A 21578-nucleotide genomic window follows, 5' to 3' on the forward strand; every position below is an offset into this window, starting at 1 on the left:
ATCACCCCTTAGCCGTCTTTTTCCAGGGTAAATAATCCCAATTTTGATAGCCTCCCTGGGTATTCCAGTCCCGTCATTCCATGTATTAGTTTAGTTGCCCTTCTTTGAACCCCCTTAAGCACTGCAACATGTTTCCTGAGCACCGGTGACCAGAACTGTACGCAGTATTCCATGTATGGCCTGACAAGTGCCTTATATAGTGGGAGGATAATGTTCTCATCCTTTGCCCCTATGCCTCTTTTAATGCACCCCAAGACTTTATTAGCTTTTGCAGCAGCTGACTGGCATTGGTTACTCAAGTTTAGTCTACAATCCACTAGTACCCCCAGGTCTTTTTCCATATCACTTTTCCCTAGCAATACCCAATTAAGTGTATATTGGTGGCATCCGTTTCTCCTGCCTATGTGCATAACCTTACATGATGACAACAACTTGCACTGCATTGCTCTGCCGCATCTGCTATGTTGATTGGTGGCCAGTCTGTCTTCAGCACTGCCACCCTCCCAATAGTTCTAATCAGCAGGCCAGTCCCCAAGCAGCAGCAGTGCCAACATCTTCAGCTGAGTCCAGCAGTGATACAAAACAGCATTGGAGCCCGACACACAGAAGCACCTCTGATAGTGAAATATATCAGCTCTTTGCTACTTAAAGAGGCACTCCATCTGTCCGCCCTTCTCTGCAGGCTGGGTGAGTGGAATGCCTCTAGGGATTCTGCCTGGCCAGAGGACAATAGGGTGTGGGTGTGGGGGGGGGGGGTCACTAATACTACTGTGGCTACTATAGGGGGCTACCAATAGAGGGGACTCTTACTACTGGGACCACTATGGAGGTCACTATTACTACTGGGGTCACCATGGGGGACATTATTATTACTGGGATAACTGTGGGTCACTATTACTACTGGAGCCACTATGGGATTACTATTACTACTGGGGCCATTATGGGGGTCACTATTACTACTGCCACCACTATAGGGTACCCCAATACTACTGAGGACATTATGGAGTCACTATTACCAGTGGGGCCACTACTTGGGTCACTATTATAACTGGGGTCACTATTACTACTGGAGCCATTATGAGGGAAACTATTACTACTGTGGCCACTATGGGGTCAACAATTACTATACAGTCTTACAAATACAATTGGCCCCCCTGAAGGCAACGATAATGCTGATGTGGCCCTTGGTGAAAATGAGTTTGACACCCGTGCTGAATATGAGATATATATATATATATATATATATATATATATATAAAATTTACATTAAACTCAAAGCAGTACAAAGTAAGCTCCAACTCCTCCCCTAGTGGTGGCCGCAAGCAGCTAGAATGTAATTATTTAAAGAGTATGTAAACTTTCAGGTGACTTTTCAAAATATGTCATTGTGCCAGTACATGAGGAATAACATTATTTATGGCCTTTTTGTGGCTTGTATTCTGTATTTTTTATCACTTTTCCTTCTCTGCAGGCTGCATCTTTAATTCTTAGTTTTCCCTGAGCTGCAGGATGGAGACTAGATGCTATGATGTGTCCTATACACAGCACACAGGGTAGATCCTGCTCTCCTATCTTTAGACATCATATATAAAAGCAGCAACAGCATGGAAGACATACAACAGCACTAAGCAATGTACCATATTTTTGGGACTAAGCACATAAATATAGGGTACACACAAGGTTTAGACAACAGAAAATAGGGGAAAGCTATTTTATGCTAATATCAGAGTATTGTTTGTTTTTTGGTAAAAAAAAAAGAAGGGTTAATATTTTATTATAATCTGCAATAATAAAGAGGATGGGAGGGGCACAACTGAACACTTGTCTGAATGAGTCCCATGTAGCTTTCCTGCACTGATGATGTGTCCACATGGCTTCTCTCTTTGGATGACAATGCCATGTTTTTAGCCAGATGTTCAAATAAATTTGTGTTTTGAAACATCAGTGGTGCTGGATGACCACATACTGGTATATATCTTCCTGCACACCTGTATGTTCACTCCTGCCATCTCTGTGCACTGAGAATTTACTGTGAAACTGGACACTTGCATCCCTGACATACTGTGATGTCCTCTATCGACTTAGGACCTGTCTGGCGCAGATGTCCGGCAGGTCATCTAATCAATAGTCGTCCCTGTGCTTTTACATAGGAACGAGCATTACTAGTGAATGAAGGCAGGATGTGCTGCGGATCGCTTAAGCCTTCATCCCATGACTTAAATGCTCTGTCTATAAGTTCAACATTATCTTATTGTCATAGATTACCTGTATGCTGGGGGATAGAGACAAAAGTTCCCTGCAGCTGCAGTAGGCTAGAATCAGTCAATCAATGGTTATTCAAAGTGAAAGCTCTGCTCGCTGCCAGTATCTATCACTGCTCTGTGCTTGGCTAGACACGGAACAGACAGGAAAAGGGGAGACCATTCAGTCTATGAGGGCAGGGACACCATGAAGATTTACTCTTGCTAAAAAAAAATGTCTTATGGTCAGAAAAATCCGGTAGCTGTAAGCTGTATTTACTGTTCCACACAGCACCATCGCTATGTTTGTTTCCCTCCTCCCCTCTTCATACCTTTATGGGCAGCATGTAATCTGACCTCTCAGTAAACTTATAAATCCCTTTTACATGGGCCAATGATCTGGTATGACCATTCGTTTGCCCAATCATTGGCCTGTGTTAATATGTCCCTGATCAGATGGTTCTACGCTCATTTGTTGGTTAATTGGATCTATTATGTAGGCATAAAATGCTCGCTTGTCAGCAGCTCCATGTGTAAATAGGGAAATGTACCGAGATAAATGCGATCTTTATGAGGATGAATGATCATAGCAACCTTCGTTTGTCCCCATACTGGTAATACTTTTTACCTGCAAAGATGGATTTTAGCACCTTTTCAGAGTGAGTGAACAGTTTAGGTCACATGGGCAGTAAACGCTACAGAATTTTCGCTTACAGTACAAGCCATAGGGAAGACTTCAGAAATCTCCTTCACATGGTGCAGAAATTTTTGAAAAACACTATGGACTCTAAATCCGCGGTATGTCTATTTTTGCTGCGGAATTCAGTCCTTGAAATACAAGGGTTAAATTCCCCAGCTGATCCGCAATTTAAAAGGAGGCCAAATTCGCATAATTTAGATGTGGATTTGGCCACTGTGCTGCGGGCATTCCCTTAGGGGCGAGAAGGAAAGGAGCCTGATAAGTGGAGAAAGTAGTACTTTTTTCTGATATGAGGGATTATAAAGTTTATTTTATTGGCCTGAACTATTGATTTATGCAAAGTTTATGCAAAGGTTAATAATCTCGAGTACAGTGGACTTGGAGCTCTGTACCAAAGAAAAGAGCTTCAGCCATTGTATTGTATATTAAAGGCAATCTGTCACCTAATTTTAGTCCTATTAACTAAGTTTATGGGTTAAAAGTAGGTGACCTGCTGAGTCCGGGGATTTAAATTTTATACTTGCCTTCCCCGTCATTCCCCCCAGTGTCAGAACTAGAAACCCATTTTATAATGGTCGGACTATTTAATAGCACTACTCAATGCATTAAATGGCGGCTTCCAGTGCTGACCCCGGGGGAACAACGGGGAAGGTAAGTATAACACTTACATCCCCGGACTCAGCAGGTCACTGACTTTTAACCCATAAACTTAGCTCATAGGGCTAAAAGAAGCTGACCGGTTCCCTTTAAGATATTAATATTTAAGCTAAAAAAGATACAGTTTTAAAAGGTGTAGATTCATTTGAAGAGCGTTACTGGTTTGCTAGTTGAGCGCTCTGTGATGGTTTTTGCTTTCATTGTTACTACTTCTCTTGACATTGCAGTAATTATAGAATACGGTGGGAAGTCCTAGTTAGTTCTTCCTTCTGTAGTTTCCCTTTTTAGTTTGTGACCCTAGCAGATGATGTGAAACATTGTGACTTGGTTGCATTAGTGGTACATGAGTAATATTAATACTCCTTATATAGTGCTAACATATTCTGCAGCACTTCACAAATCATTAAATATATATATATAGTAAGCAGGATCCAACAACAGGTATGTTTCCATGTTAGAAAGTCAGGCGACAGAGGCAGGTGACGGTGATTCAGGGTGGTTTATTGCCAAACTCTGTCATTTTCCAGGGTAAGATCAGCCAGTTGTTCGGTACCAAAATTGTGCCGAGACACCCCCAAATCAAGTATAGCGGGGGTTTGCGGTAGATGCTCCTCTTCATCCCCTATTAACACTGTCCAGGGAAATTCTGTTAACTTGACCGGGGTCTCTAACGCAGTTTCTGAAGTAGTATCACTGGACCCAAGGCCCCTGGGAAGTGTAACTCGAGCCCACAAATCCCAGAAAAGCGGAAAGTGTCTCCCAATTATAGTGGGGTGCAACAAATTTTCCACTACCCCAATTTTATGGGGGACCACTCCACATTCGGTGTTTATAGACACTTGAGCCACAGGATAGTCCTCTGTATCACCATGAATACATAGCACCCTCATGCATTCCTGTGGAATCAACACATGGGGAAGGGAGGCAGACACCAAGGTGATCAAACTCCCCGAGTCCAGCAGAGCATTGACCGTCACATTGTTAATGCTCACTTGACATAGTTGGGGCTGTTGCTCCAATGAGGAAACTGCACTGTACACAGGGTGTGCAAATAGAGAACGGCACCGCCCATAGGTGCAATCCATTGGTTCCATAAGGGTGGGGCAGCACGCAGCAACATGGCCTGGGGAGGGACACTCCCAGCAAACAATAGGGCCAGTGGGATTCTGTCCAGTATACTCAAACCTCTCCTTATTCCGCCTCTTCCACTCTGGGGCTTTTAGCTTGCCATATTCCTTTGTGTCCTGTAGGGTCACGTCATAATAAGCCTTTTGAGATTCTCCCGTTAAGTAAGGGGCCACCACATCAGCCCACCGCTCAGAGGGCAGTTTTCCCTCTCTGCTATTCTCTCAAATATGGTTAGGAAGGCTTCCACATCATCCTCTGGGGTCATCTTTTGTAAAGCCCCTCTCACTGCTTTCAGGACATCTTTATCAGTACTCTGGTCGGAGAGGACTGCAGTCTCTTTCACCCTGACGGACTCAGCAAGCTGCTTCACAAGGAGTTGAGTTGTCTCCTGCTGCATCTGCATAGCCTCCACATGGGCTTTTTGCTGCTGAGCAACTGTCTTGTGTTGCTGTACATTCATCTGTACAAGTTGCTTCACCAACTCCTCCATACTTGCAGCGGTTGTTTGCATTTACCGCTGTTTGGAGCCACATTCACCGCTGTATAAATTAATGGCAGCACATCCTCCACCATATGTAAGCAGGATTCAACAACAGGTATGTTTCCACTGTAGAAGTCAGGCGGCAGCAGAGGCAGGTGACGGTGATTCAGGGTGGTTTATTGCCAAACTCTCAGTCATAAACAAACACAGGCTTTCTCCAGCGATATAATGTCCATAAGTCACACAAAATAACAGTCCTTGTAATTTTATGCAGGGATTCTCACCCAGCCCTTCTCCTCAGGGTTTAGCTTCCTTCAGCTCTCCAGGTTCTCTTCACCCGGCTTTCCAGGGACTCTACACCAAGCCTGTCCTCACTCTGGTCTGGCTGACCACACTCTGCAACAATCTCTCCCCTATTGAGCTTTTCCTGCTCCTTTCCCAATTAGGTTTCAGCTGTGTTCCAGGTTCAGGTACTTCCTGGACAGGAATATACGTGTTACCCGGACAGCCCCTGTCTCATGCAAACTCCAGAGTTTAGTAATCTCCGTGGTATATACACACCATGCAGGACTTGCCCCCTTACTTCACTACAATATGGACAGACAAAATTGGACATTGCATACAGTAATACAGCGGTAAACTAACAATAGGGCCCTGCTTACAAGAGGAAATAGGGGTGACGCCAGGTGAGAAGTGCTTTGATGGTCCAGACATCTTTTATACAATTAGTGTGTTACATGTACAGCTGCATCAGACGCTCCTTAGTTCTTGTTTTAAATTAAAGGGGTTGTCCCGCGCCGAAACGGGTTTTTTTTTTCTTCAACAGCCCCCCCGTTCGGCGCGAGACAAACCCGATGCAGGGGTTAAACAAGAAAACCGCACAGTGCTTACCTGAATCCCCGCGCTCCGGTGACTTCTTACTTACCTGGTGAAGATGGCCGCCGGGATCTTCTCCCTCGGTGGACCGCAGGTCTTCTGTGCGGTCCATTGCCGATTCCAGCCTCCTGATTGGCTGGAATCGGCACGTGACGGGGCGGAACTACAAGGAGCCGCTCTCTGGCACGAGCGGCCCCATTCAGAAAAGAAGAAGACCGGACTGCGCAAGCGCGTCTAATCTGGCGATTAGACACTGAAAGTTAGACGGCACCATGGAGACGAGGACGCTAGCAACGGAACAGGTAAGTGAATAACTTCTGATAACTTCTGTATGGCTCATAATTAATGCACAATGTACATTACAAAGTGCATTAATATGGCCATACAGAAGTGTATAGACCCACTTGCTTTCGCGGGACAACCCCTTTAAGAAAGTTTAAGGAGTCTTTATATAAAGGTGGGATATACTTGGGGACGGCCAGACAAAAAGATTTCCTGATATTACTAAGCCCTTGGCAGTGCACAGGGGTGAAACTTGAAGCTCCTGGGCCCCAATGCAAAACCTGTAACAGGGCCCCCAACTATAATGCTTTATTCATAATACTGGGCTCCCTATATGGAGAACAGAGGCCTTATGGGCCCCCTAAGGCTCCTGGGCCTGGCAGTGCACCTCCCTACAGTTTACATGATAGGCAGTCTGGAGTCTTTCAGTCCTACCTGCAGGGATCAGCTGTGAAGATCGCGGTGTATTAACCAGCTTGCACAGCACAATGTTACTGTATGTCATAGTGAGGACTAAGTTCCTGTGTTGCAGGGCTACAGCTTACGTCCTGCTGGAATCAGAGATAATGATCACATTGTGAGGTCCACCAGCGGGAATAAATTATTTAATATATTTTAATAAAATGTATTTAAAAAAAGAAGCACTCGATATAACAAAAAAAGTACAAACCATACACCTTTGGTTTTGCCATAATCCTACCAAGTGATGGAATTAGAGTGCCTTCACACAGGATGGAATATTCTGCATTGGTGTTGTAGAATATGCCGCCTGCGGAATATTCAGCCCCATAATCCACCTTGCTATTTAGCAGATTTTGGTGCGGAATTGTAAATGACAGAATCCTGCTGGCAATTCTGCATCAAACTCCACAATTAGCAGAATCAGAAGTAATCGGGGGTTATATTTTTTTACTACTTATACTTACAGAGATGTTGAAGATTTTCTGTCCTGCGGTTATTTTTACAGCAGCGTGAACAGGAAGTGCAGCCATATTGGTTGTCTTTGAATTAGTGTTTCTGAAAGTGATGGTAGAACAGTCACCTGGTTCTTGATGGATGACATGTTTCAAGCCTGTCGGAATATTCTGTTTCTGGAAAGCTAATTTAAAAATGACAACCACATTGGCTGCATTCGCTGTTGTGCCTTTCTCGCTTTACACGCAGATGCCATATACCGACATAGGCTAGGTGCACACTTGTGTTGCAACATGGATTCTTTTTTTCATCCACAAAAAAGTGATGTTTTCATCCATGTGCAGTTCATGACTCTATTTTTTTTACTGCAGTATGTTATCCGGTTTTCCCATCTGCATTGGAAAAACTGATTTTTTAATTATTTTTATGTATCTCTTAAAAGAAAAATAGACTGCAACCTGATGGCATCTGCGTGCTGTCCATATTTTATTTTTGCACCTTCTTTGACTTACGGAGATTCTGTCATCATCTTTTTGCACCCCTCTCTGAAGGCAGCATGAGATAGTGTCTGTTACATTGATTACAGTGATGTCTGCTGTTCGGATCTGTGCAGTAGTTTTGAAGAAACTTGCCTTATCAGTAGCAACAAATGCATATAGGACTATTTAAAGTAGTCCTGGATATTTATGATATTCAGGATAGCTACCCTCAGCCCAAACTCCAGCCAATGATTAACTGCTGTGTGCTTATTACTGTGCACAGAGACAGAGAGCTGCCAATCATTGGCTGGAGGGCGGGGTGGGTGTGGCCAGTCTGCAGCTCATGAATATGTAGGACTACTTCTGTGTCTGGATGCTACTAATAAAATGCTAATTTTCCAAAACTACTCCACAGATCCACACAGCAGATATATCACTGTAATCAGTGTGACTGGCATTATCTTACAGCTGTTAGAGGGCTGAAAAAATTAAATTAAATTGGCAAGTCTCGTCCACAAATAACATCAGAATAGTGCATGCCGTGAGTTTTTTTCATGCAATATGTGTATCTCTTTAAAAACACTTTGCTGTATCTTGCCACATTGATTAGTAGATCAGTATGCTTTCCGTGCATAGCCCATTTTTTAATTGGACACAACACAGACGTAAAAAACACTAGTGTTCCGGAGGCCATACAAACAGTTATTGTAGGGTATGATTGCAAGCATTGGATGTAGGTGTTTGCCGGTAGCTGAGGACCAGGATTATTGTGTGTCTTCCAGATAAGACACCTTCTGTGCCTTTTCACATCAGCAGGGATTCTCATGTACAATACATCCTTGAGGTGTAGAATAATCAGTGATGACGGATGCGATATATCTCCCTTGTATCCCCAGGCGTAGCTCTAAAACAAAAACTGCCGACGTGTGAATTTAGCAACACAGCAGTCAATTAAGCAATGTATCTTATGCTATGAAGGAGCTTTTACACGGAACAATATGGTTCGTGTTCCTGCATCAAAGTGAGAATCTGAACAATCATCGTTCAGTGTAATTGCAGGCACCGACTGGACGGAGAACGAGAAGTCTTTCACTTCTCGTTTGTCGTTCAGTTTCTGCTTGCATAAAACTAAACGACCTATTGTTCCGTGTAACCATGTAGTCACTTACTTATGACGGCCTGTTTACTGTGAATGGAGGTGGCTGGGCCGATCCCCGACCCCTCCAACTCTAGTCACTCAGCAATGCTCATTCATGTGTAAAAGCATAGGAACGATCAGCACTGGGACAACTGTTGAGCATCTGTGCCCTTTTGTTTGTTAAGGGCCATTTACATGGGACGATTATTGGGCAAAATTCATTCAAATAAAAAAAAAGCACGATAATCATTACGTCTAAATTCAAAGTCATTGTTTACTATTCGTTTTCTGTTTGTTAGTCGCTTGCTTTCAACCAGCATAAAAATCATTGCTGGATCACTGACTTCTCGCTGAGTATAAATGCTCCCTACTTTGAGCTTCACATAGAATGTAAACTTTCTGCACAAGTGCTAACAACTTAGTGGCAACGTCACCTGCTCGTGCAGATTGTTTAGCCGACAGTCGTCCCGTGTAAATGAAGCTCACAAAGGTTGCAAAATGTCTTTGTTTCTTTGAGTTTAGGAAACAAAGACATTTTTTATTTTTCCTTCTCTCTCCATCTTGTTAGCCACAACTATTTACATCTACACTGATCATCGTCAGGAGTGTGGCTGTCAATAATGGCAGCCATGGCTCCTCTACTACTTCTGATTCTCTTACATCTACACATACCTATGATAGTTTCACATATTTCACACACCTTTGTGTAAGAATGATTTTTATTGGTATTACCATATTTTTTCCATGTAATTTCCTATTAATCCCAAATTTTCCCTTTTTATTTCAGTGCTACAAAAGTAATAGTTTTTCTATAACCCTCTGTTACAGTTGATCCAGAATGATTTGGATGAAGACGATGATCACAGCCCAAGACATGGTTCCTTGCGTTTCAAGCACAAACAACCATTGGAAATAAAGGGACCAGATGGAATTCATGTAGTACATGGGAGTACTGGAACGCTTTTGACTTCTGACGTCAATAGTTTACCGGAGGATGACCAAAAGGGCATTGGACGATCTTTAGAGACACTAAACACGGACAATTGTGTTTTCAATGACAGAAATGCCCGCACAGAATCAGCAAAATCCACACCGATGCACAAGCTGAGAGACACCATAATGGAAAGCCCTTTAGAAATAACAGAATTATGACTAGAGGTGGCCTCATTGGTCTAGCAGTTAAGAAGAATGTACTGAGTCACTGCTTGAGCATTGCAGTACAAAATGGACAGGAACTGGTTGGAGCTGACATGGTTTCGTTAATTGTTAAAAGCACAAATGCCCACCGTCCGTCGCGTCTCACGGGGGACTCGTAGGTTATGCAACAAATTATTTGTATTCTAAGAAAACAGCCATCGTGAGGTCATCATTCTCGTAGGACTATAAGATACAATAGATAGTACTAGGATATGCCACAAAAAGCAATCAAGGCAGTAAAAAGAAGAAAACTAATGCTGAGAATGGCTTGGTACAAAGAATTCTTTCCTGCCGGCGGTGAAATACTTTTCTGGTGTTGCAAAAAAAAAATTCTTTCAAAGGGAAAAAAAAACACTGGACAAAAACACTGCCTGGAGGCCTGTGAGGTCATAACACGGTTTGAACTTTAGACAATTGTCTTCTTAGTTGTGCTACCCTACCAAATCTAACACATTTCAGAGCACAACAATAAGACTTCTGGAAGCATTTTAGTGTGTAATTTAATTAATTTTTAAATGTATGTGAGTTTTGTGAGTTTTTTTTTAATGTTTGTTATGAAGAGGGAGAAAAAAATCTGATACTTTAAAATGCTGTTTGTCTGGTCATTAAACGTAGTATGTGAAGGGTTTTTTGTATATGTAGGTAGAAATATAGTAACATAGGTTGTTTTTCAGCCTCACATACTATGTCCATCCAGTTCAGTCTATTATTCTGCAATGTTGAACCAGAAGAAGGCAGTTTGGGGGCCCAAAATTTTACATAATATTCCATCAAAGCAAACTTTTCAGATCAGAATCATAATATGCTCAAACAGTTAACCCAAAGCCGGGCCAGGTATCCAGGTAAGCGCTAACGATAGGCAACAAAGCCAACCCAGCCCCAGCAGCCTTCAATACCGGGTTATTTGAAACCCTCATAGCTCACATTTAATGATACTCAAATACAGAAATTTGATATCTATGGAAACAAACTCAAAGTTTTTCTTTTGGCAAAACCGTCTACCATAAGACAGTCCTTGTTGGCCATAACAACCAATCATAGCACAGCTTTCATTTCTCAAGCTGCTGAAGTAAAATGAAAGCTGGACTGTGATTAGTTGCTATGGCCAAGGAGAGTCTTTCCGTTAGATAGTTTTACTAAATGAAGCCCAAACAATTTTTTGTACTGCCGTAGTTGTTGCTAGGGGAATATGAGACAAAATGGCTGCCAAAGAAAACAGGACGGTGTTTTGTGTCCTTGATTGTCACTTCTACAGGTCTGTTGTTAGTATAAAATGTTCTTTTCTATCGAAGTTAGCACAAGTTGTAAGTGGTACTCTAGTTTTACTGAAAAAGGTTGCATCTGTAGCCAAAAATGATCTGGCCGTCCACCAGTAAGTGTCAAACAGTGCATTTTTTTATTATAAAAGGGATAAACATAGCAGTGGATAACAAGAAAGATAACAAAAAAAATGCCAAAAAACATTCATATTTACAAAATATTACAGACACAAGAGGAGAAAGAAAACCCATCCGGCCACAATCCCAATCACACATAACCCACTTATATAAATTAATATAAACCAAATACAATACATATTTTAAAAATGTTGAAAATTCCTTCCCGCAATCCCGCATACTCCAACCTACTAAAACAAATAGTTTTAAATAGTTCTAAATACATAGAACAAATGACAAAAACATGACCAATACCTTTTGAGGTCCTCAGACCCTCCAGCCTTGGTTTGGGTCCCGTAAGCCTTTTATTCAACTATTAACCTAGAAACTAAACAAAAAGCTAGGGTGAAAGAACCCAGTTCCCCACCAGGAAAGAGTTCTCCAGGCTAGGGAACCCCAAAGCAAAAACCCCTCCAAAAGAAGGCCGCCCGAGGCTCACCAAACCTTTCAAACTCCAGAGAACACACTTTCACCAGGTCACTGAGAATGTTCCTACTTACCTCATCCTCTAAGATTTTATGCTGCATTGATTCTAAGCACCATGCGTTCCACGTGTAATACCTAACCGCTAGATTCACTGAAGAAAAAGTGCAGTGGTCTCAGCCACACAGATCTCTGAATGTGCCATAACACCACTCGGCATCAGTCAGCTAACCGAGGCCAACCGATGGAAGCCCCTACCCTCTTGCATAGCTCTATGTTAGAGACAATGAAGCAGGAAGTGCCACATGCCTCGCGGGAGCAACCCCTTTTCTCTGAGTTCTTGTGCTTCGAGTTGTCCCCCACATATAGTTTACTATGGAAGCAACGCCAGGTCAAGTCCCAATACTTCAAGGGGATTCTTACTGAATTTAAAAGAAACACACTTACCCTCAAATCCCAACCTGGGCAGTTTTTTAGAGCCAAGGGACTTTGACTAGGCTTGCACTTCATCAGAGAGTTTTGGCAAATCACTTTTTGTACATCACTTCCATGTGATGTACAAAAATCCTTCACACACCCTCCTGTCTTCCATCCCTTACAAGAGGATACCCACAGAGGAGCTCCCTCTTTCCAGAGGTTTACAATATTCCTTCAAAAAGGTATTCACAAGGAATACCACTGAGTTGACCATATCCAACTCGCCTAATCTCCTTGTATGGTAAGTTGCATATGTAGCCGAAAATCATCCGGTCCTCCACCATTGGAAACAATGGAGCGTGTCCGCGCAAGTTTCACACAAAGTCCTCAGAAATCAATCATAAGAGCAAGCAGAGAATTGGACGCCCCGCAGCCGACTGTGTGGAAGAGTCTGCACAAATGTTTGTAAGGTTATCCCTACCGATTACATTTGTTACCATCCCTGAACCCGGATGACATAGTGCGGCAACGTTTTTTCTGTGAGTATGCAAACTCTAATGGAAAGCGATGGTTTCATGGAATCTTTAGCGCTTAGTGATGAAGCCACCTTCCACCTTTTGGGCAACAAACGTTATGTCAGAATCTGGGGGAGAGAAAACTCACTTGCCTATATAGAGCATATGGGTGACTCCCCCTAAGGGGAATGTGTTTTGCACTATATAATTTGTAGGAAAGTGTACAGCCCCTTCTTCTACCATGAGGAAATAATCCCAGGGATTTCATACCTGGACATGCTAAAAATATTGCTTCTGCCGCAGCGGGTACAGGAATTCCCAGGTTTCCTTTTCCAACGGAATTGGGTACGACCGTCATTTTCAGAATGAAGTTAGAAGTGAGCTCAATAGGCAACTACCAAAGAGATGGATTGGCCATGCAGGTGGTGACAATAGTTAGCTTCTTCCTTGGCCTCCATGCTCCCCAGACCTTCCATTTTGGTATTTTTTTCTTCTGGGGGGAGTGTTATTCGAGTCTACATGCCATCCTTACAACCCACCATGCATGATCTACGAGGAAACGTCACAGAAACCATTGCATCAGTCAACCATGATAAGGTACAATGTGTATGGCAGGAACTTGACTACAGGCTCCATATGTTTAGAGCGTCACATTAAACACCTTTGATGTGGGAAACATTTTTTATGTTATGCAAAAATTATTTGAGTCCATTTCCATTTATATCAAATTTATGTATCAGAGTGTCATTAAACGTGAGTTATGAGGGTTTCAAATGGAGATAATCTGTAATAACTCTGTATATTGTTGGCAGTCTGCCCCAATGATAGTAAAATAAATGGGTAAAAAAAAAATAATAAAGCTGTTTAATGATACATGAACCAGTATTAGATATCCTGCACATGTGCGGCAGATGCTCATTTTGCACAAACTATTCATTACATTAAAACAATGAGTCAGTTCTGACTCAATCCAATCTGCTTTTGCACCTCTACCAATAAACCAAAGTGTGCTGTAAAGCTAATGGGAGGTAATATGTGTAAAACTAAGCTTGGGTTTTTGTTTTGCATAGCGATACAAGAAAATTAGGCAGGTTTCACACATCAGTTGCAGAAATTTTCTGCACAAAAAGTCCACAACAATGTACAGTACCAAGTAGGTAAATGGGGATTGTACACACCCTAGTCACTAACAGACTTTCATATCCACAGGATGTTCTAGTCGTTGTGGAAAATTCACTGTAGCTTTCATTCTCTTCAATGTAATGAGTGAAATCCTGGGACTAAATCTGCACCAAAAACATGCCATGGATTTCAAAGCCAATTTGCTATCCATTACTGTGAACCACGCCAGTGTAATGTACCGCTCGCTATATGGAGAAGCTATATCAAAACCCATATCAAAAACACCATGTGTCCCCCCCCATCCTTCACCACCCCTTCCCTTGGATGGCTGCTGCAGGAGAATCGGCTCCATTCCATGGCCGTACGTCTTACAAACCATGGAGATCATTGTTTTTTAGCTGGAAGATGGTGCCAATATAAAATTTGGTAACATGAATATGCTTCAATAATATGACTGTGATTTAAGGGGTCGTTAATACATTCCTACTCTTGACTGGTTAATCATTTTACAACCATCATTTGAAATGCAAAACTACGCAGCACTAAAGCAATCCAGTATGTGTGCACGTCTCCAAAGGCAGCACTTTCGTAAAGGGATTGTCCCACTACTAGTCAATTTCAGACAGCTCTGTACATTGCGCAGTGGCCAGCGTTGGTACTGCAGGCTGAATTCCACATACTTCAATAGGATTTAGCTTGCAATACCAACCCCCACCACTGCACAATGTACAGAGCTGTCTTAAAAACAGCTAGAAGTGAGATAACCCCTTTAATAAAGTATCTTCTCTACTTCACACCCACCAACACTTCAGTACAACAGAACCTTACTCAAAACATTTTCAAAGTGCACTGCAAAAGGTAGGGGGTGTATATTGTATAATTATACATACATTCCTTAACTAGAATCATTCGTTTTAATAAAAGTGCAATAAAGCGATGTAACATACAATTAGACTTGCTATGCATGCACTTTATATTAACGGCAAATATGTGTGGAGATTAGATAACCCACCCCCAGAGGTTTGAAACTGCTTGAGAATGCCATTTGTACTGAAATGGCTACTTTTAGACAAGCGCATTTCTTGTCCCTATAAAAACAGATGTCCCAGCTCGACCATGGTTCTACTAACCTGAACTCATAGGATCTACGGGGTTGAAGATGCAAGTTTGGGTTTGTTTCTGAGACTGCGCCATCCACAGGATGTCATTTTACGGCCTGCTGCATTAAGTACACCGCAGCCAGGACGTAAACTTACATCCTGTGGCGTTAAGGGATTAAAAACACTTCAACATGTTTTATGCTGAAAATGGTTTTTACAATAGGGTTTAGTTAAATTTAATTTTCCACCGTCTCATCTGGCTTCTACAGCTTCTGAAGAGGGAGGTTTTCTGCAGCTTACTATACACAGATCAGTGAGGCTTGGACACCCAGCTTGGTTTGCTGTACTTATCTTCTCTCCTGAACCTTCTTTATGACCACAAATGTTTAGCTTTGATGAAGTCTGCTGACAACATTCAGGAGAGGGAAGAAAAGGGCTGAGAACCCTACTGGAAAGATGTTCAGCCCAAGACACATTCAAGTAATATATACGGTATATAACTGACCCCAAAGCTGCCCATAGCCTTTAGGCACTGAGAGGATTTGCTAGATACATGCAGCTTTTTGTAAGTGAAGTCAGATGGAGAGACGCTTCAGATATTCGCTCAGAAATGGACCACTCTGCTACAAGCTGCTCACGTGACTCCTTCCTACTGGGACCCGATGTGTAATGTTGCCTGATGCGGGAGGGTTTGGCCCCCACCCAACCATACACCTTGTACAATAGGGCATCAGCCTTCAACTGTGGATTCTGAAGTGGGGACAGGCAGGCAGTTTTTGGGGCAACACCCCTCTCTGTACAATGTGTTGCTAGGAGGTTGAGATGGGCTTTACCACTTTTGCACAAATGGGAGGAAAGTCCTAGCTGGGTGAAGCTTGCATGCCAATCTGGGCCCAATGGAAAAAAAGGTAAAATGAACTCCAAGAAGATGTCAGTTGTAAGGCATTTGTTTCTGCAGGCCTAGAGGGTCACTTTAAATCTAAGATAGCCACACCAGGTTCTCCAGCTACCTGATGCACACTGTGCTCTCGTGTGCATCATTAGTCTAAAACACTATACCTGCTTTGACTGACCAGTGCTGCCCACATGAGCAGCAATGCCCAGTCAGATCTGCATGTAGTGTCTTAGACCAGTGTTTATCAACTGCAGTCTTCAGGGACCCCCAACAGGTCATGTTTTTAGGATATCCTATAGTAAGAACCCCTGTGGCAATGTCTCAGGCACTATTACATCACCTGTGCAATACTGCAGAAATCCTAAAAACATGACCTGTTGGGTCACCTTGAGGACTGGAGTTGAGAAACACTATTTTAGACTACCGATACTCGTGCGAATCAGGTAGTCAGAAGCGATTCAGCCATCTTCATTCCTGCAGGCCTGGAGAGTCACACTAATTGTGCTTTATAGGACTAACTGCACCCAATGAATATATAGCGTGGTGGTCACTTGCATGGGTAGACCCGTTGATAGGGTGATACTGTGGATAAATCCCAGCATACCCTTAACAGTAAAGTAGGGGTTCACCAATGGCAGTTTGGGTCTCTAGCCTTCAAGAAGTGGCTGCAGGTGTGGCTCTCTTTCTCTGATCCTCTTCATTATAACTGTGTGACAGGTACCTCTAATCAGCAGTAACTGCTAGGAATTTGTCCCTCCCCTATGAAAACCTTTTGTGGTAGAGTCCATGTAATAGCACAGGAATTATGCAGATTCTTGAAAGAGCATAAAGCCAAGTAATTCCAAGTGGTCAATGTGAGATCACATGACCTGACAAGGACGACTCCAGCTTAACAGTAACATAGTCTGATAGGCTGAGTGAAGACATTGTAAATCTAGTTCAGCCTGTTTTAACCTCCCCTTGTTGGTCTAGAGGAAGGCAAAAAAAAAACAAGCCCCAATTAGCTCCTATGGAGGAAAAAAAAGCTCCTTCCTAACTCTAAAATGACATGGATCAACAATCTCGCTGGTCACCTAATGTCTATATCCTGTAATATTGTAGCACTCTAGAAAGATATCTAGTCCCCTCTTAAACTATTCTATGGATTTTGCCATCACCATGTCCTCAGGCAGAGAGATCCAGTCTCACTGCTCTTGTAAAGAACCCCCTTCTGTGTTGGTGATGCAACCTTCATTCCTCTAGACCAGGGGTCCCCAACTCCAGTCCTCAGGGACCACCAACAGGTCATGTTTTTAGGATATCCTATGGTAAGAACACCTGTGGCAATGTCTGAGGCACCAACAATAATTACATCACCTGTGCAACACTGAGGAAAACCTGAAAGCATGACCTGTTGGTGGTCCCTGAGGACTGGAGTTGGGGAACACTGCTCTAGACGTAGTGGATGCCCTCTTGTTACAGTTGCAGTCCTGGGTACAGATAGATCATGGGAGAGATCCTTGTATTGGCCCCTAATGTATTTACACAGTTATTTGATGGCCTCTTAGCCATCTTTTTTCCAGGATAGATAATCCCAATTTTGATGCCTCTCTGGGTATTCCAGTCCTCTCAGTCCATTTATTAGTTTAGTTGCCCTTCTTTGAACCCCCTCAAGCACTGCTACATCTTTCCTGAGCAACGGTGTGCAGAACTGTACACATTATTCCTGACAAGTGTCTTATATAGTGGGAGGATAATGTTCTCAGCCCTATCCCTCTTTTAATGCACCCCAAGACTTTATTTGCTTTTGCAGCAGCTGACTGGCATTGATTGCTCTAGTTAAGTCTAGGTGAAAGTAGAAATGCAAAAAAAGGCAGGAAAAACGGCCCGGCGCTCCACGAAACGGATCCAAATCAAATCAACCAAAAAAGATCAATTAAGTATCTTTTAATGTAGGTACATATGCAATGCGTTTCGTCACGGTGACCGTGACTTTTTCAAGCATATCCTTTTTTTGCATTTCTACTTTCACATAGTAGTCGAGCCCTACGTTTGGGGACCCGACAGGCTGTGGCTGGCTCCCCCCAGGTACCACGGTTTTGTGAAAACGAGAACGTGGATTCCCAGTTATGGGATTTACTACATGCAGACCAGGACCTGGAGGTGTTGTGTGGGTGGCCCTTCACCGGGTAAGTCCGGCTTATATCAACATTTATTTGTCCTTGTCCAGTGGGTTGGAGCGCTGTCCTTACACTCATCCCCTAGTTAAGTCTAGAGTCTACTAGTAACACCAGGTCTTTTTCCATATCACTTTTCCCTAGCTGTACCCAATTTAGTGTACATTTGTGACATCCATTTGTCCTGCCCATGTGCATAACCTTACATTTATCAATATTGAACTTCATTTGCCATTTATCTACCCAAGCCACCAGTTTATCTAGGTCTTTTTGTAGCCGCACATTGACCTGTTGCATTGTCTTGCATAATTTTGTATCTGCAAATATTGATATTTTACTGTGTAGTCTATCAGGTCATTGATAAATATATTGAACACAATGGGGCCTAGTGCTGAACCCTGTGGCACCCCATTAGCACCGGTGGCCCAATCAGAGTATGAAGCATTTATTACCACCCTCTGTTTCTATATCCGAGCCAGTGCCTTACCCAGATACACGTTTTCACCCAGTCCGAGCTGCCTCATTTTATATATCAGCCTATTATGTGGCACGGTGTCAAATGCTTAAGAGAAATCCAGATATACAAGATCAATACTCTCCCAGGTCCAGCCTAGAACTTACTTCATCGTAGAAGCTGATCAACTTGGTCTGATATGATCGACCCTCATGAACCCATTCTGATGAGTTATGCCGTTTTCCTTGAGGTATTCTCGGATGGCATCTCTCAGAAACCCCTTGAATATTTTTCCAATTATTGAAACGAGACTTACTAGCCTGTAGTTACCAGGCTCTTTGACTTTTGCATATTGGCAGTGTGCCAATCCAGTGGTACAACCCTGGTCTCATTAGTGTCCATAAATATAAGAAATAGCGGTCTAGCTATCACATCACTTAGTTCCCTTAGGTGTATTTCATCAGAGCTCGGCGATTTATCAATTTTGATCCTCTTTAACTGGCTCTGTACCTCCTCCTGTGTTATGCATGCAATATTGTGGGGTGGGAGGGGAGGTGGTGTGTGTCATTTTATTCCCCTGCACCTCATGTGGCATTTCATTTGTGAATACACTAGAAGAAGAAAAAAACAAAAACTATTTAATAGATTTGCCTTCGTCTTCTATGGTTTCTCTTGCATTATTTGTTAGCAGGCCAGTGTTTTCAGAGCAAATCCTTTTACGGTTTATGGCTGAAGAATAGTTTGGGGTTATTTTTGCGCACTTTGGCAATCAGTCTCTTTGCCTCCTCCTTAGCAATTTTCTTTACATATTTTATTAGACGGCACCATGGAGAGGGGGACGCCAGCGCAGGGAAGGTAAGTGAATAACTTCTGTATGGCTCATATTTAATGCACGATGTATATTACAAAGTGCATAACCCCACTTGCTTTCGCGAGACAACCCCTTTAACTTTTTTTGTCGCTCACTGGTAAGGCTTCTTGTTAGTGATCACAATATAATTAAAATTTCCAGATGTCATTTAACTATTTCCCAAGTGTCCCTGCACCCCCATTATTCTGTCCGGTTTGTTAGTTAATAGTAAGTCCAGAGTGGCCCTCCCTCTAGTAGGCTCCTGCACAAGTTGGGTAAGGTAGTTATTTTTAATTGTTCAAGAACTTATAACCCTTGTTAGATTTGCAGGTTTCGTCTTCCCATATTATATACAGATAATTAAAGGGGTTGTCCCGCGCTGAAACTGTTTTTTTTTCAATAGCCCCCCCGTTCGGCGCGAGACAAACCCGATGCATGTGTTGAAAAAAAAAACGGGATAGTACCGAATCCCCGCGCTCCAGTGACTTCTTACTTACCTTGCGAAGATGGCAGCCGGGATCTTCACCCTCGGTGGACCGCAGGTCTTCTGTGCGGTCCATTGCCGATTCCAGCCTCCTGATTGGCTGGAATCGGCACACGTGACGGGGCGGAGCTACGAGGAGCCGCTCTCCGGCACGAGTGGCCCCATTCAGAAGAAAGACCGGACTGCGCAAGTGCGTCTAATCGGGCGATTAGACGCTGAAAATTAGACGGCACCATGGAGACGGGGACGCTAGCAACGGAACAGGTAAGTGAATAACTTCTGTATGGCTCATAATTAATGCACAATGTACATTACAAAGTGCATTAATATGGCCATACAGAAGTGTATACCCCAACTTTGTTTCGCGGGACAACCCCTTTAAAGTCCCCCATAATAATTACTTCATCGCGGTTTGACATCTCTATTTGCCTTAAGATTTTAGTTTCTTCTGTTGCTTTTGGTGGCCTATAGAAAACCCCTATCAGTATTTTTTCTCCCTGTATTTCTACCCACAGATTCCACATGTTCATCTCCTGCACCTATATCGTCCCATAGCCTCTGCATGAAGTATGATTTTACATACAGACATACCGCTGCTCCTTTCTGGTTTCCACGGTCTCCTCTGACGAGTTTGCAACCTTGTAAAGTCACCGCCCAATCTCGCTTATCACACCATGTTTCCATTATTCTTACTATACTGTAATTTATCACATTCTCACTTAAAGTTCACCCACTTTAATGAGCAGACCTCTTGCATTCATTGCCATACAATTTATACAGGGGTTCTTTATATTCATTGTGCTACTAATGGTACTATTAGCTAATCTGTCAGTTCTAACTGTACTAAACCCACCCCCTGCATGACCCCGGTTTCCATTTCTTGGTCACAGGTCGCTATCTACACTGACTACCCCTGTTTTTTTGCCCTCCCCCCAGTTTAAAACACTTCTAGCTATCTTCTCCCCCAGCACAGCTGTACCCTCCCAATTGAGATGCAGCCCGTCCCTATGGTAGAGCCTGTAGGTGATAGCAAAGTCATCCTAATTCTCCAGGAACCCAAACCCCTCCTTCTCACACCAACTTGAGATACTTGCTTACCTCCCTAAGATCCTGCTGCCTTTTTAATGTGGCGCAGATAGTATTTCTGAGGAAACTATCTTGGAGGTCCTCGCACTAAGCTTGGATTCTAGGTCTCTGAAATAGTTTGATGGCCCTCCATTGACCTCTAATTTGTTCATTAGTGCCAATGTGCACCATGACGGCTGGATCCTCACCAGCCCCTCCCAGTAATCTGTCAATCCAATCCGCGATGTGTCAAACTCAAGCGCCAGGAAGACAACACACCATTCGCCGATCCCAGTCTTTATGGCAAATTGCCCTGTCTGTCACCCTTATAATTGAGTCCCCCACCACTAGAACCTGTCTAGCCTGCCCTGCACTCCCCTTCTCACTGGAGCAGTCATCTCCCTGGTGTTCAGAGGGCCTGTTGTGCTGGCTCTGTAGTGACATCCCCCTCATCTGGCAACTTTGCAAACTTGTTGGGTTGTGCCAGTTCAGGACTAGCATCCCCGGTTCTTTTCACTCTACCCCTCCTTCTATCTGTCATTCAGCTAGCTCCCCCCCCCCCTCTCTT

The 21578-nt window shown here is 43.1% G+C and overlaps 1 protein-coding gene across 1 annotated transcript in view; it reads left to right on the forward strand.

The window, feature by feature from the left end:
- Positions 1 to 10650, forward strand: part of CDH23 (cadherin related 23) — a 996630-nt gene extending 985980 nt beyond the window's left edge. The window contains exon 68 of the mRNA XM_066601617.1: positions 9725 to 10650. Coding sequence (XP_066457714.1) covers positions 9725 to 10048 — 324 coding nt within the window. The 3' untranslated portion in view covers positions 10049 to 10650. The remainder of the gene's footprint in view (positions 1 to 9724) is intronic.
- The last annotated feature ends 10928 nt before the right edge of the window (positions 10651 to 21578 follow it).

This window comes from Eleutherodactylus coqui, chromosome 4, assembly GCF_035609145.1.
Source record: "Eleutherodactylus coqui strain aEleCoq1 chromosome 4, aEleCoq1.hap1, whole genome shotgun sequence".
Lineage (NCBI taxonomy): Eukaryota > Metazoa > Chordata > Amphibia > Anura > Eleutherodactylidae > Eleutherodactylus > Eleutherodactylus coqui.